At 36.7% G+C, this 16,930-nt stretch overlaps 1 protein-coding gene across 2 annotated transcripts in view; it reads right to left on the bottom strand.

The window, feature by feature from the left end:
- The window catches only part of LOC121917280 (rho-associated protein kinase 1), a 105,635-nt gene continuing 88,705 nt past the window's right edge, over positions 1 to 16,930 (bottom strand). The window contains exons 32-34 of one of the 2 annotated variants that reach the window (XM_042443080.1): positions 13,999 to 14,203; positions 7,841 to 7,897; positions 1 to 3,004 (exon numbers count right to left, since the gene is read on the bottom strand). In XM_042443080.1, the coding sequence (XP_042299014.1) occupies positions 3,001 to 3,004; positions 7,841 to 7,897; positions 13,999 to 14,203 (266 nt within the window). In that variant the 3' untranslated portion in view covers positions 1 to 3,000. The remainder of the gene's footprint in view (positions 3,005 to 7,840; positions 7,898 to 13,998; positions 14,204 to 16,930) is intronic. The other variant, XM_042443081.1, reaches the window with a different exon arrangement.

Here is a 16,930-nt window from a genome sequence, read left to right as displayed (position 1 = left end):
CACTTTAAAGACTCATTGGTTTATTGCAGCATAATGTTTTACAGGCAACAGCTACTCCAAATGATTCATGAAGTGGACTGATAACATGATAGATATATACATATGGATTGAGGAACACCAGAGAACAAACCAACAAAGCGAGAACAATATTGGAAATGCAGAACAGATTGTTATAATACTTAGTTCAAAATGGAGAATTAAAACACCAACATACTCACATTACATGGAGGAGAGGCCTGATACCAAATCCAGAACTAGTCAGGAATCTGATTTTTACATGTAAATACACTGACCAAACCAATCGGGCACTCTAAATTTAGGGCTTAGGCATAATTCTCCAGAATGTAGTAGATGACAGCACTGAAAGCCACATTAAGTCTTCATGAAATGGCCACTACTGTTATACATCAATTCCTTCTCCATATTCAGTTATGGTGCTATTAAAATTACTAAACGGATTTCTGGTTTTGAATTTATTTTCATCCTTCTCCTAGGTGCCCCTCATTTCCTCATGAGAAAAAAAAAGTAAATCTCTGGCAACAGGGTTGTAAATTGCACATTCATGAGTACTGCTTATACCCATTTGTAAATAAACATTTACTTTGTCTTCATGGAAACATGTACAATTAATTAATCATTCAAGAAAATACAATGTTAAATACCTCACCTTTTGAATCAGGAGAAGTAAACATCACTAACCATTAGCTTGCTGGCCTCTTACCATCTCCCTTCAGATCTTTCCTCCATCCCTTTACCATAGCCAAAATGGCCTTCCTACTATTGACCCCCTATAACACATTTAAGATACTCAACTCTCTCCTTCACTTCTTAATTATTTTTATACCACTTCTCACTTCCTGGCTACCACAATTGCAACTTCTACAGCCCTCTCTTTCCCTCCTTCTCACTTTCTGCCCACTGTGCTTTATGCCATGTTGCTCTCCATACCTACAGCAGTCTTGCTATCTCAAATCACTTCCCTTTCCTTCTTCAAAGCCTTCAAAAATATCTGAACAATTCTGGCCTTCTTCACCATTTCCTCTGCTTCAGCCTAACTCCTCTTAAACCTTCTTTCCACCATGCACTGTCTATCTTATCTAGCCACCACCATCCAATCTTACTGTTAGTTTTGTATCACAAAAGAACAATATCTCTGACTTCCAGAGTGCAGAATAAGCTTGACATATATTTACTATTAACCATGACTTAATTATAAATTAAAAGCATATGCAACTATTCTTTTAAAGAGCTGTGTACCTGATAGAATTTTGATGAAAATCACTGCATGTTAATTAAGTAAATGGGATCTAACAATTCACATATCAAAATAAAGTCTTCACAATCCTATGAGAATTTTTCTATTTTACCCTGTATTAAAATGCAGTATGACATTATAAAAATGTAACTTAAAAAAATTATCAAGTTTGTATCAGATTTAAATATGCTGATAGTTTATCTGTTTGTAAAGCACAATAATTTCCAAAACTTCCTAGGAAGTGTATTCTGGAGAAAAATACCACAGTCATTTTCAAAATAGCTCTTCCATAAATTACTTTTATTCTGTATTAAATGAGCATTGGTCATTATCGTATTATATAAGATATGTTTATTACATATCCATTAGTGTGGCTTTCAACACCACTTGAAACATGCAAATCGTCCTGAAGACGAATCAGTTTTCCAGTGCTTCATATTTAATACACAACTGCAAAGCCATTATAAATTATTGAAGAGGTATTTGGTTAAAAAATAAAATAAACCATACTGTTCATACCACAATAATATCATTGCTACAAAGCAAGAATTCAAATTATTCAATTTCTGTACTGTCTGGAATTTTAAAGTCTTGTAGGTGTTTTATTTGTTTTAATGAAGTAAAAATTTACTACTGTTCATATAATGATTAAAATAATCTCTCGGTAACATGTGGGTTTCATTCAAAATTGTACACTGGCAAATAGAACTAGAACCTACAATACTTTGATCCAATAAAACCACCAACACACAATAATAGATATTTGAGATTTCTACACATTTGACATGGCAGTAAAACAATTCTCAGAATAAGGCACTAAATAGGCAACATCCATTAAAAGTGTTCTAACAATAATTTACATTTCAAACAGTGCATACATTTTGTGTATATGTGTGTGTGTGTGTGTGTGCGTGCTGTAATTTGCACTTCAAATTGTTAATGCGATATGTTATACAAATTATAGAAAAATTATGTACCAAAATATGCTTTCAAACTCAGTATTTTAACTGTTAGTTCTAATGCCTCTAGTAGTACAATTCTGTATGGCTTGGCAACAATGCATAGATTATATGCAATTACTCATTTTCTCCCCCTTTACAAATATGCAGAATTAGTATTTTGTAAAGCAAAAATATGTAACACTTTGAGCTGTCTCACAATCAATTATTAGCATTAAAAACAATGCAGAAAAGGCACTGAAGTTCAAGTGATTATGTACGGCTTTCTTTTCAAGCAAATTTTTCTGTTTTCATCAGCACAGCTTTGAGTCTCCAAAGAAAATTCAGTTCTTCTCAGTTTGAGATACCTTCTTTCTATACTCAAGTCTGTGTGCTTATTCCAAAATAAATACCCCTCCCACAGGGTAAATAGTCCTCATATTCTCACTGACAGGAGAAAAGCTCACTGCATTCCATCAAGATCGACAGGCATTTAAATTTTTCCTTATTTTCTGAAATCCAAGAAAGGCAGCAATTTAACCTTATTTCTAGCTAAGCTTTATTTGCTTTTACTTGCATTACACAGTAATAATTAATCTAATCTATTTTAAGGCAAACCCGCAATAAGACACCCTCAGTATGCTTTTTATGCCAAAGCAAGGAGGAGAGAGTAATAGTCTTAGCCCTGAAGCCTGTACATGTTGCATTGGAAGGGAAAAAACCGATCCGTATTGTTCTGCATGGTGAAAAAAGGCCAGCTTTCTCAGACTGCACCATGCCAGATTCCATGGAGCACTGCACATGTTGTTAACTGCAACAGAATGAAAGAGAGAAAAGACACTATTAGAATTGCCTCAACAAATCAGCATTTATATTTAACATATACAGTATTACTTAAACCAGTGGAGCTGCTCTTCAAAGCAACCATTTGAAACATATACAAAACTTTTTTTTTCTTAGCAGAACTCTACCCTTTCGTAGGCCCTGTATGATTGAACAATTTTGGAGTCAGTTCACAGTGTTGTTTCATATACCTTTCACTTACCTCCTCCATTTTATTTAAACTCACAATTAACATCAAACTAAGAAGGGTTGCATAATGAAATGAATAATGGAAAAAGAAGCAAAAACTGTGCAATGTATGTTGTGCCAAGAACACAACAAAACAAAAAAGTTCTTCAAGTTTCTCAAGGGTTCAGGAACATCAAAATTCAACCCCAGCCAAGACACCGACAAATTTGCATTCTGCCATGTCTATAATACAGGAATATTTTTAAAGGTACTGTAAAATAAAATAAAAACTTCCTGCACATTCCTATATCTACCACTCACTGGTCTCTTTATATTTAAAAACAAGCAAATAAATTATCATTGTAAGGATCCAATGAACACAACTGCTGCATAGTCCTTTTGTTAGAGATTATTAATTTCACTTTCCAGAAACATCTAGGGTTTGTTTTAAACAAGAGTCTTTTAGAAATTAAACTGAGCCGTTTCCCTAGACTAACTTGGGAATAGGTCCTTGGGGCGAAAATCACAGACTTAAACTGGTTCCATATTTGGTCTTCTCTCCCTTATAAGTCCAGATCAACTAGCACAACAAATGGAATACTTAAAACAATTCACAGATGTTTTTTAACTCCCATCCAATTATCAAGAATAACTAAAAATGTTTCACCATCATGCTGGAGGGGTTGCAGACTGGCTCCTATCTCTATAAGAGAATATAATGTCTATAAATTAGAGCTTTTTGGACAAAGGTCATAAACCAGATCACACTTATCACCCAACAAACCATCCATTTTTGTCCTGCACTTTTGTTACTCCATTTGTATACCAAATAAAACAATGCTTTGAAACACAGGGCATTATCACCTTCCTTCTGGTTGCTGCAAGAACTGAAATAGCTGCCCACTGGAAGACAGGAGATTTAAACTCTGGAAAAATGGTGGACTCGAGAGTGAAATATATAGTTACTTGAAAAACCTCCCTACACCACCAATTCTTGTAATGGACAAAAGAAATCACAATTCTTTTATGAGCACTGGTCAACTCTTATGTTACCACTACTTCACATTGGCTCAGACTACTGTCAGGAACTGCTTACTTATGGAGAGGCACTTTCTGCTTGAACCCAGCCACAAGATGAAAGGCTCCCTCAGTGAACTTTTGTTTTCATCCTAACTGTACAATGCCACCTGGATAACTACCCTAATGGAACTGTTTGTTAAGCTTCCCTTATAAGTGTTTTTCTGTTAACACATATCCTGTTGCTGATTTAGTATTCTTTGGCACGAAACAGACAGGCCAAATACAGTGGCTTCTGGTCACTTCAGGGTCGTGGCGTTTAGATGACATGCTCCCGAAGCAGCTGGAAAAAGGAGGGACAAAAAGCCTCTCTTGCCAGCTGCCTGTTTGAGACCATGGTGGTGGGCCACTTTGGGAGTGGGCTGTCTGGTTCCAGTGGTCCCAGAGCAACTGGGGCCAGAGCAGCCTCTGGCTGCTCCTTTTGGCCTGTCTGCTTTGCCCCTAAGTGGAACTAAAATAAATAAAAGTGTATACTTTTTAAAAAACATATTTTGATGCCATGGATGCTTGAATCCATGGATAAAAAAAATCAGTGGATAAAGACAACTTGGTGTACTATTAGAGCAAGTGACTGAGGTGACTTAAACATTGTTATGAATTTTTTAATGTTCCAGAATAATACAGAAGTCTTGCCATATTAAAGATTTTGGACATACAGTAAAATTAATAAGCAATTCAGACCATGATAATTCAAACAATGGAGAATCAGCTGTCAGGGTGGGAGGGAAATGAAGGTACTCTCTCAAATGAAGTGCACCTGCCTTTTTCTTCCTGGAGCTCAAAGCAGCCAGATCTTCATGGACTGAACTATTGCCCCCCACCTTCCTACTGGTACTTTGCCATAATAAAGCAAAATTTTGTATATTTGTTATTTATTACATTTTATTTTTTTTTAACAACTACCATACATACAGTTATTCTCATTTGTTTATTTATTTAGTATACCTCCTTTTTCCTAGCACAGGATTCAAGCCACTTTAAAAACACAATTTAATTTTCAAACCTCTTAGCACCAAATTTAAAACACAAACTAAATTTTGATTTAAGAATACAATTCAAAAACATTAGTTAATGAATACATACAGTTATTCAGGCTATTATATTTTCACAGATCTCAGTTTATGGTAACACTATAACATAAAATATCTACTATAAAACTCTGCAGATGACAAGTTTATTTTAGTTCAAATACACAAGTAGAAACTCACTTTGTAACGAGTCCACGTGTTATTAAACTATTAAATATTTTCAAACTAATGGTACTTGTCATCTGTTCATAAACTTAATTGTGAATTGCTGGTTAATTTTTGTTTGTCTGTTTTAACCTTACATTAATGAATAGTTTATGGGAGAACAGATAAGGACAGAGCTCTTTCAAGTTTTATTCGGGGGGGGGGGGGGACTCAGAAGAGCTTTGTATCTTGAGGCAGGAAGGTCTGAATACTGAGGAAACAGTCTAAAGAGAAGAAAATCTTGATTGTAAACTTAACAGACAATCATGTATTTTGCGAATCAGCGCAATTAATTCCCTATAGAGCAGTGATGGCGAACCTATGGCACGCGTCCCAGAGGTGGCACTCAGAGCCCTCTCTGTGGGCACATGTGCCGTCGCCCCAGCACAGAGTTTATCAGAGTTTCTTACTAGAAACCCAGAGGGACATGACACTTTGTAATAAATGAGTTTTTGGTTGCAGTTTGGGCACTTGGCCTCCAAAAGGTTCACCATCACTATTATAGAGCATGCTTAGATTTTAACCTTTCTACTACTATTTTAGGAAGTGCCTACAGAGTAATATTTATTGCTATTTCTAGAACAGCCTGACATTATAGTGAAATATCACAGTTGTTGTCTTAATGAGTAGTGGTAGTGATTTTTAGATTAAAAAAACAAGTATTCTGTATAGCCTTTCAAGATATTAGACTTAATCGACTACTGCTTAAAATACAAATAATGGTGGGAAATCACAGTGAATCAGTTTTTCCCCCCTTGCAATATGGTCTTTGCATTAATGCTGAGTTTCTTCTGCTTTAATCCTGTCTTCTTCTCTGGGGCATATCAACTGGTTACTAAAACACAGAAACAGACAAGCTCAATGAAAGATAAGAGCCTTGCAGAAAGGAGAAATAAAAAAGTAGGTTCATAGAGCTAGTCTACCACAAGGCCAAATGCACTAAGTTCCCCCATTCATGTTAAAGAAGTCTTCAATATTAGTGCAGACTCGTATCTCTTCTAATATTCCGTACAACCTACACTCTGACCAAACTGTCGTCCACATGTTTGTTTGTGTCCCTAATTAGCCAGCAGTTCCAGTTTGACTCCTCTGAGGAGCTTTGTAGGGAGGCAAGGGTGGGAGAAACTGTTGGTTCCTTCTCCGTATTTCCCACAGAAATGTTTTCTAGCAAGTTACCGCTCCCACCTAATGGAGAAAACTGAGAAAGCTACAAAACAGCTAGCCAATGAAGAATATCCTACTGACAGCATGCAAAAGTGGAATAGTCTGAAAAAGAATCTATGGATATAGCAGGCTGACTGAATATTCTTTTTTTTAAAAAAAAGACATAAAATTATTATTTGAAGACATTTTAAAGGACTGGATCAATTCAAATGCCTTTACTCAGTGATCAAAAGACCAAAAATATGCTACCATGAACATTTCTCTAGGAAGAGTGTTCTGTAAATGTTAGGCCACCAGTGAAAAAGCCTGCTTCCTAATAAGCACCCATCTCACCTAATTTAGTGAGATTTGCCTCTGGATTTAGAATAGGACCTGTGGAGTAGATGTAAATGTGCCGGTACACAGGGCATAGGAGACAGTAGCATTTTTAGTAAGCTACATAGAAGAAATGTTAGTGAACTTGCAATCCTGTTGTAGAATAACTACAGAATGGAAAGTTTTCAGAGCAAGCATAGTACTTGGATGGAAGAAGGTTAGAAGCTCCGGGTAGGTTAAACTGGCTTTCTTGTAGAAAGACTATGATAGTCAAGACAAACTGAGAGGTAAAAAATATGAGCTACTTTACTTCTCTCTCTAGGAAATGTTAAAACAATACAATTAATGTGAAACATCTACTAGTTTCGTCCTAGACATCTTACTTACCCAAGTACACTCAGTTTTAAACAATATCCTCAATATTATAAGGTTGAGTTAAAAATTACCATAGATCTTTTTCAGATGACACTATGTTGAGAATAATAAAAGGCACCTTCACCACAAGATTACAGAAGAAATAGAAAGCATACTAGTGAAATGTAATTGTTCCAAGAATCGATTCCATCACCATGGCATATTCTTCACAGCAGAATTAAGACTGTTGAGAAAATATGCATACTGTTTTCTACCAACAGTTTCAAGAAGAACACATAGCATTAACCAAGATTCCTAGCAAGTGATCTGCAAGGATGCAAAGAAAATGAAAGCAACAGACCTCTCAAAAGACAATTTGAAAAATAGTATCAGTTATAAGAAAACTCTTCCTCATTAGCAGAAGAAAGCAATTCTGCTTTCTTACTACTGTCACATGAATCACGTGCCAGGGTTTAAAAACAAAAGCTACTCACCAGTAACTTGAGTTTTCTGAATGGGTAATGTCCCCCACAGAGCCATACTCCTTTGACCTATTGAAATTTAGAAATTATCATTTCATGGCGATTTAATTATGAAGAGTGATTGTATACTCCATATGAAAAAAAATATGGTTTAGGAGAAGTGATCTGTTTGCTAATGCTGAATAAAAGAGAGAAGCTATTCCAAAGGTTTAAACGTATGGTCAGTGCAAAAAAAAAAGAGAGAGAGAGAGAGAGAGAGAAGCAAATGAGCTGTTCTGTCAAGAAGAAAATTTATTTTCCCATTCTTAAATTTAAGGGGTTTTTTTTGTCTCCTAAACAATGTTTAAGCAGGCTGTGTTGACAGCATAATTTTAAAACATCCAGGACCCAAGCAATGACATTTGTACATGCAGCATCTAAGAATGTAACTGAATGTTAAGAAAAGAAAAGCCTAAAAGGAACTGGCAGTTTTAAATGCTGTAGATTATGGTAGTAAGATTTGCTCTTAGAAAAATGTAGATCATGTTCTATCCGATCCCCTGATGTGCTGTATATCTATCTGTATACTGTGAGCACCTGCATTTCTGAGAAAGAACATAGGTAGCATAAATACTTTTGTTTCCCTTTCATAAATATTTTATCATTTACAGTATATATAGAGAATGAAAATATGTAATATGAAGTTTTACATGATGTTTTAGTGGCCAGAAAATAGCAGAAAAACCATCCAGAGAGAAATGGAAATAAAGACAGTCACAGGAAAAAAATGACATGAAATCTAATGCAAGGTAATACTTATGGATTAATTATAAACTGTATATACAGTATTTTATTTTTACTCAGCTCTCCAAATTTTGAAGGCAACCTAAAGCTTCATAAAACCACAATAAACTAGAAAAAACTAGAAAACATCAAAATTCAATGATATCAACATTAACTTTTTCTACAGCTTATAGTATGTTTTGAGATATTCAACAGCAACAATCACCAATAGGCCCATTCTACAAGCCTTTTCCATACAGTGATATTTGGTCAGTTTTTATAGCATTTATGTATTTGTTTATTTTATATGCCACCTTTCTCTCAAGGTGGCTTGGGAGAAAAGCAGCATATAAATAAAATAAAATATTATTTAAAGTCTAATTGATTTCAAGGATGTCAGTGTACAAGTACAAGCACTTCAGATTGAAATGAGACATAATCTCTTCAAAATTTAAAATATAATTCTAACCCTTTTTGACAATCTTTTTCAGTGAGAGCTTAATTCTAGATTAAAAAATAAAGTAAGCAAACTTGCCTATCACTAGTGTTACTACCAGATGATGTAGCATCCTATACACCAAAGAGGACTCTGTTCATAGGTAGGAAGGCAGTAACAGTAAACAGAGTGCTCTACAGCAAGTGCTAATTATGGTAAATAATTAGTAGACAGCAATTACACAATGAACTGTCACACCTTTGTGAAGTGCCCTATTTGCATTCTGCATGGGGGAGAGGAGAGGCAATATGTAGCTGTTTCCCCATAGTGCAGCCAGCAGGTCCAGAAGATGTGGCTATGTGGCAGGTTGGGCCAGAAGCTGAGAACTAAGTGGCAGTGCCAATAGGGTAATGGGTGTGGGCGATTTAGGGAGCAGATCTGGAGCAGCAAGTTTCTTCTCTAGTCTGTCCTGTTCTCAAGGCATAAAACCACTTGACACTTGTTGCTGTATAACTCCAGATTCAGACCTCTTGAAGACTTGCCTGAGTGGGCTTGAAAACAAGATGACAAAGAAGAATGTAAAGAACAGGCTTTGTGCAAAGAAGGTAGCCATTTGGCAACAGAGGAAGGAGAGCTCCTGAGAGATCCACAGAGGCTAGCACTAGTGAGTTAGATACCAGCCCTTAGGCCAACAAAATAGAAATTTCTGAATCTCATCTTTCTGGTGCTTGTCACTCCAGTACATGATATAAAATGCAAACAAAATGCCAAAATGTTCAGGCAAAACCTCAAACTTCACTTCTATGTTTTAAACCAACAGGTAACCCAGCAAAGTGTTTACGTAATAAAGGTTTGCCTTTTTTTCAGTTATGGAACAGCTATCCATGAATCATTCCTTCTCCCTAAAAAACTGAATACAGAAAACACAAAAAGCCAGAGGGAGATTAAAGAATACCAAAATGTCAAGGATTAGATAGGAAAATAGTGAAGAAATGGTTTGTTGTTGTTATTAGCTGCTCTTGAATTGGTCCCAACTCATGGTGACCCTGTGGATGAGATCTTCCACTGCCTTGCCCAGATCCTGCAAGCCCTTGCCCATAACCTGATCGAGTCTATCCATCTGGTTTGTGGTCTTACTCTCTTTCTTCTACCCTCTACCTTTCCTAGCATTATTGTTTTTTTCTAGTGATCCATGCCAACTAATGATGTGGCCAAAGTATAATAGTCTCAACTTGATTATCATAAGCTTTCAAGAAGAGCCCTGGTCTGATCTGTTCAAGAACCCATTTGTTTGTCTTTTGTCTGTCCATGGTATATCCTAAGTACTTTTCTTCAGCACTACATCTCAAGTGAGTCGATTTTCTTTCTGTCTGTTTTCTTCACTGTCCAGCTCTTGCATCCATCCGTACATGGTAATTGGGAATACAATGGCCTGAATGATTCTGACTTTAGTGCTCAGTTGTATGTCTTTTCTCTTCAATAATAATAATAATAATAATAATAATAATAATAATAATAATAATAATAATATTAATAATAATAATAATAATTTATATTCCGCTTAATCTCTTGGAATCCAAGCGGATTACAACAATAAAAGAGAATACAGTTAAAATTCTAAAACTCCTATCCCTCCCACCCAGTATAAAAACACAGTAATACTAAAAAGAGATTAAACCAGACAGATATTAAAACAGTAGTATAAAATCATAGTTAAAATCAATGGAAGATTTGTTTAAAAAAATGTATAGTGGGGACCAGATAGGATGGAAAAAGAGATGGGGGAAAGGGGAGAGAAGTGGGGGGGGGGGCAGGAAAATAGAGGTGGACCTAGTCTGGAAAGGCCTGCTGGAAGAGATCCGTCTTAATAGCCTTCTTAAAGGTTTCCAAGGTGGTAATCTGACGGATCTCATCCGGCAGGTCATCCCAGAGTCTAGGTGCAACTTCAGTATCTTTTCCAATTCTTTCATAGCTGCTCTTCTCATTCCTAGTCCTCTTATTTATTGACTGCAGTCTCCATTCTGGTCAATGTTTGATCCTAGATATGGGAATTATTTAACTATTTCAATTTCCTCATTGTCTAGACTGAATTTGTGTATTTCTTCTGTAGCTGTTATTTTTGTTTTCTTTATGTTCAGCATCAGACCTGCCTTTACACTTTCATCTTTGACTGTCCTTATTAGCTGTTCCAATTCCTGAATGTCTTGCTAATATTATGGTGCTGTCCGTATATCTTAGGTTGTTAATGTTGCTTCCTCCTATCTTAATTCCTCCTTTTTCCAATTCTAATTCTGCTTTTCTTATGTAGTTTTCAGCATATAAATTAAACCAGTAGGGTGACAGGATGCAGCCTTGCCTGACCATTTTGCCAATTGAGAACCACTCTGTCTCCTCAAATTCTGTTTTGATGGTGGTCTCCTCATCAGGACTATCATGTGTAGCGGCACCCCCATGTCTTTGGTTCCACAGCTTTTCATGATCTATACAATCAAATGCTTTGCTGTAGTCTATGAAACACATGCTGATTCTTTTTTTTTTTTTAAATTCTTTGACGGACTCCATTAGCCATCGTATGTTTGCAATGGGGTCTGTAATGCCCCTTCCTTTTCTGAATCCTGCTTGCACCTCTGGAATTTCTCTCTCCATGTATGGATGGAGTCTATGCTGCAGAACTTTGAGAAATAGTTTACGTACACAAAAATACATCAGAAGAATTGAGGTATATGACATAATGAAGGAAATTTCCTGCCTTCTAAGAAAATATGATTTGAATTTTATAAGACTCTATTAACATATGGAATTAAGAATTAGCAATAACTAAGACTTCTGGCAAAACTGAGCTAAAAGAAAAGTAAAAGCACATACAGAACAAATTAATTCAACAGAATGAAGAAAGGGTATGAAAAACAGAGTAAGGGATGGTAGTCAACAGGGACATCTAAATGAGACTCAACTCCCCCAGCACACAATAATGCTTTAAAACAAATGATGATGCCCACTTTAGTAAAAAAAAGATTCATTATTATTAAGAGATCAGTTGCAAAGATATACCTAGGGATCTTAAAGCATTACTATAGGATAAATTTGTATTGTTTTATATGGCTTTCAGGATAATCCATGGGGTATCAGTTTAAGGAGCTATTTATCACTGGTTAAATGTGTGATTTAAGTACACTCTTATGGTTGATGCCCATTTCATTTCAATTTCCCAACAAAATCTCAAGTTTATAGTTATTTCTATCACCCACAAGAGGTGGATGACCTTTCTTTGCAAAGAAGAGTAATTCTTCTACTAGTAAATTGTGAAGTATCTTGTGCCACTTCCAGGTGTACAAGGAAACTTCTTAAAGCAGGCTAGTTAAGCATCTGGAAGCATTTTTGTATAAATGTTCAAAAGACATGCTTTATGTTCCAAATAATATACACTATTATTGTGCTTTACATAAAGTAATAGCTACCAATGACAATGATAGAGATTTAGTATGAGAAATATCTTGTTAAAAAGTTAGATCAAATATGGAAGAGGATAGTAAAACAGGCACAGAGTTATATGAAGAACCAAATTCCTGTAGTGTTTACATACTGTCAGTCTAAACAAAATCAGCAATGATGAGGCAAAACTCTGATGATACAAAGAACAATATTTTTTTAGGAAAACACTAACAACACTGAAGCTAAATCCGTTAATCCCAGAGCACACACACATACACATAATCATAGCATTTACTTAAGTGCTGATTTCACAAGTCCCAATCATTCAGTGGATCAACTTACTTGAGACTAATAGCTGAATTTAGCCCAATATATTTTAAGCTCATATCTCTTATTTTCTTATTAAAATATAAACATCTGAAAATAAGTACTGAAAATACAGCTGATTGTAGTGAAAACAAGCTACCTCTCTCTCTTGGAAGGAATACTAAAGGCTTAGTTTCATTTCATACTTTCTTTATGGTTATCAGATTATGATACATAAACATGAAACTATATATACTTCTCTTTAAGTTTATATACTACTGTGAAGAATCATTTGCTCAAAAGGCATTAAGATTTTAAAATCTCTCCAATTAATCATTTTACATTCACATAGGGTATAACATATAATTACATTCACATGTGGTATAACATGGGTGGACAAAGTACAGTGGGCCCTTGGTATAAGCTGAGGTTTAGTTCCAAGATCTCCGTGAATCCCATTAATATACAATGATATAGTAAAATAGTGTCCCTTATTAAAAAAATTGCAAAATCAAGGTTTGCATTCTGGATTAAAAAAAAAATCCAAACTATAGATGGAGGAATCCCTGGATGCAAAATCCATGGATAAGGAGGGCTGACTGTATAGTCACTTCCAGCCATTTTTGCATGCTCGCTAGTGATTGACACACCACAACACCTAAACAGACAACACCCCTAGTTCCAGGGATCTTTATTAGCCATTTCACCACATACGAAAACATTTTGCTCTCTCCAGCTTTTCTTCAGTCTGCACAGATCATTTTTCAAACAAGGAAGTGACAGGAAATCTAATCACTTGCTAGTCTGAAGAAAAAAGCAAACCTTCATAGACCTAAAAATGTTTAGGAGGAGCTGAACATACCTGAAACTATAGTGAAACAGCCAACAGTAGTCCCAGAGCTTAGAACAGGTACTATTGACCATTTTGCAGAAAGTCCCCTTGGGCCTGGATCACAGATAGGGTGTGACAATGAGATGTATGGCCCCTTCACTGTCTTACTGGTGCCAACCCACTCATGCCAAATCCTGGCATTTGACGGCTCCTGAGCTACAGTAAAAGATGATTTGCTACACTGCAGTTACAAATTGTCCTTAACTAGAAACCACATTTAAACATATCACTTTATATGAGGTTTACCTAATTAATGTAATCCTATTTGCATATGTCAATTATTTTACATACAGATACTCTCCTACTGAAAAATAAGTAAAACCTACTCCAGTCGTGTCTCACCTAGCTTTTCCAGAAGCATTCTTAACTTTTCTGAATGACTGATTTGCTGTGGACCTTGTAGAAAGAGTTCTGGGTGACGCACGGACAAAACTAGACGGTGGTGTTTTGGGGATCTTCTTTACTAAATGAGTAACCCATTTCTTTTGATCTTCTTGACAGGATGCCAATAACAACATATCTCTTGCTGAAGTTATGTCATAACTCACTATTAAATCAAAAGAAAGAGAAAGAGAAAAAAAGAAAAAGCATACTGTAATTAAAACAAGGGCATCATACAACCATGATTATTACTGATTATATTGTGAAAAGATAATAAATAAGCACACAGCATTTAAAAATAGTATCTTATATATCAGATTTGTGTTTTCTTTCATTTCTCTGGATAGCTAAATATCTGGAAAACAGCTTAATTTCTAACATTCAATCAGGATTACAAACTTTGGTCAAATAATTGGTTAAAATGTTCATATATTAATCAGTTCATAGATGTTAAACTGGCTTTCAAATTTACTCTTTATTACAAATATGTATGAATGTAAGGACTTTTAAGATTGGAAGCCAATGGCATTCCCACCCTTGGTGTCACCCAGCATGGGGTGGGGGAACTGCTGGAGGGTGGCCAAAGGCCATTGCCATAAAGGCGAACTCAGGAGGAATGTACATGGCCCTCTCTCCTTTGCTGCTGCGTCACCTACCTCCTCATGAGGAAACCAGCACTGCCATGGCAAAGTCAGAAGGGGACAGCTTGGCCCTCTCCTTTGCTGCTGCATCACCGACCTCTTCATGAGGAGACTGGTGGCATCACAACAATGAAGAGGAGACTGCTTAGCTCTCTATTTCACTGCTTTATCACTAGCATCCTCAGGCGACTGGTGGTGTCACAACCACGTCAGGAGAGGAGCGCTTGGCCCTCTCCTTCACTGCTGTGTCACCAGGGATGAGTGCTACAGCGATGAAATCAGGAGGGGACTGCTCAGCCCTTTTCTTCGCTGGTGCATTATCAGAGACTGGCCCCACCATGATGAAGCCAGGAAGGGACTGCACCAGCCTTCTCATGAGGGGACTAGTGTCACCACAGCAGGTCAGGAGAGGTGTCCTTGGCCCTTCTTATACCACAGTGGGAGGAGGTCCCAAGCAGATATCACCCTTCTTCTGGGGTGTCACCCGGTGCAGGCCGCAGCCTGTGCACCCCCAATGATGCCACTCCTGGAAACATTAGCAAGAGACCCACTTTTCCTGCATGAAGCAGGATGTATTTTCCAAAACGATGCCTGCTATGATACATGCATTCACCTTCCTGAACCATGTTTAGGAACCATTTTTGTCATATAGAAATTTATGGAGATTTAAATTGACTATTCAGTCAACTAAAATTCATATGGTTACTGAATTAAGATTTTTTTATACAGGCAACTGTCCAATTAAAATAAATAAATGACACATGTATGTCAGACCGTCACTGTTGAAACAAAGGACTAACAGTTTTTTTGTGGCAAGGAAAGCAAGTATTTTTGTTGTTGTTGCTGCTGCAAATTTCCTATAATAGAGGTAGGCAATGGTGTCTTTGAAGGAATACTAACCTTCTTCTAAAATTATTCAAACACTTCTATAGCCTCAGGTAAAATAGAGAGCTTCAGCTTTATTCATTTAGGAACATGGCTTTTATGATGCTTGAAAATGTACTGTCCTCTAAATAACTAAATAAGACCTTAGATAAAGATGACTGCTTTGCAATATTTAACATGTTTAACTGAGGCGGCTTTCTGCAGCTGACAAATCTCTTTATTATTTCCCAAAGCTTCTATTCCACTTAAGCACATTACCCCTATGTGAGTCCTTCTTCCTTCTCTACCTGTCCAAAGTTAAAATCCTTACATTTTCAAATTATATCAACTAAACATGAATTTATGTGTGGGACCCATTAGTTAGTTACAAATACAGTACTGAACTCCAGCTATGCGCTGACTGTGTTGGGGAGAGGCTTGCGTACCCTAATGAAGTTGTGAGCTATGCTGGCGGTGGTATAATAGCCACCGGCAGGGCCTCCCATGCCAGACAGGTCACAACCGAAGGGTCTGACCAAGAGCGCCAAAGGGCAGGATGGGCTCTCTAGCCTTATGGCAACCATCCTAGGAGAAGGAAAACTCTAATCCCAAACCCGGGCAGATGGTGCTCGTCTAACCCTGTAAGGTCAACCATCTAAGAGAAGGAAACTCTAACCAAACCTACGACCCGAGGACCTCGCTGCCACCATCCATGCTTGTCAAGGCCTCAGCAGTCGAACCTCAGGTTTAAAGGGTGAGGCCAGTTCACGCTGCGCTCCACCAGAAAAATCCATTGCACAGGCTGGAAGGATACATCCAATGTCATCAACGCGCTCGTAGAAAGCACGGATGGGTCCTTCCTGAATCTTCATTCGCGAAGTAAAGCCACAACAACAACAACAACAACTGAATTTTAAATTCATGTTCCACACACACACCCAAGTTGCATACATGAAATGAAGTGTTAATAATGAAATGATTTAAAAGTCTAGTTTTTAGTGCACTACTGTTCACACTAAAAATTTAAACAACACTGGGTTTGACTGAAGTTTAATTACTCTTACAGCAGGCCTGTTAAAATAAATGGGAATTAAGTTAGTTAAGACTAAATAAATGGATCAACATTAAAAATAACATATTACATATCCATCCCTACTAACGCACTGCTACAAATGTCTACTCAGAAGTAATTTCAACAGAACCTGCCCCCAGGTAAATGTGTGTTTGGGGTTGCAGTCTAAGCTAAATTCAATCAAAATCAATGGGGAAAGTCCGTCATGGTTTAAATCAAACTGATTTAAATAAGAACTAAGGCTCTAAATCCAATTGTTAATTTAAACAAGCAGATCCACTAAATCTATGCAATTTATATAAGTCCTGACTTGCCA

The sequence above is a fragment of the Sceloporus undulatus genome, unplaced genomic scaffold, assembly GCF_019175285.1.
Source record: "Sceloporus undulatus isolate JIND9_A2432 ecotype Alabama unplaced genomic scaffold, SceUnd_v1.1 scaffold_14, whole genome shotgun sequence".
NCBI classification, from domain to species: Eukaryota; Metazoa; Chordata; class Lepidosauria; order Squamata; family Phrynosomatidae; genus Sceloporus; species Sceloporus undulatus.
Note: the sequence above shows the minus strand (reverse complement) of the source record. Positions and strands in the feature narration are given on the sequence as shown.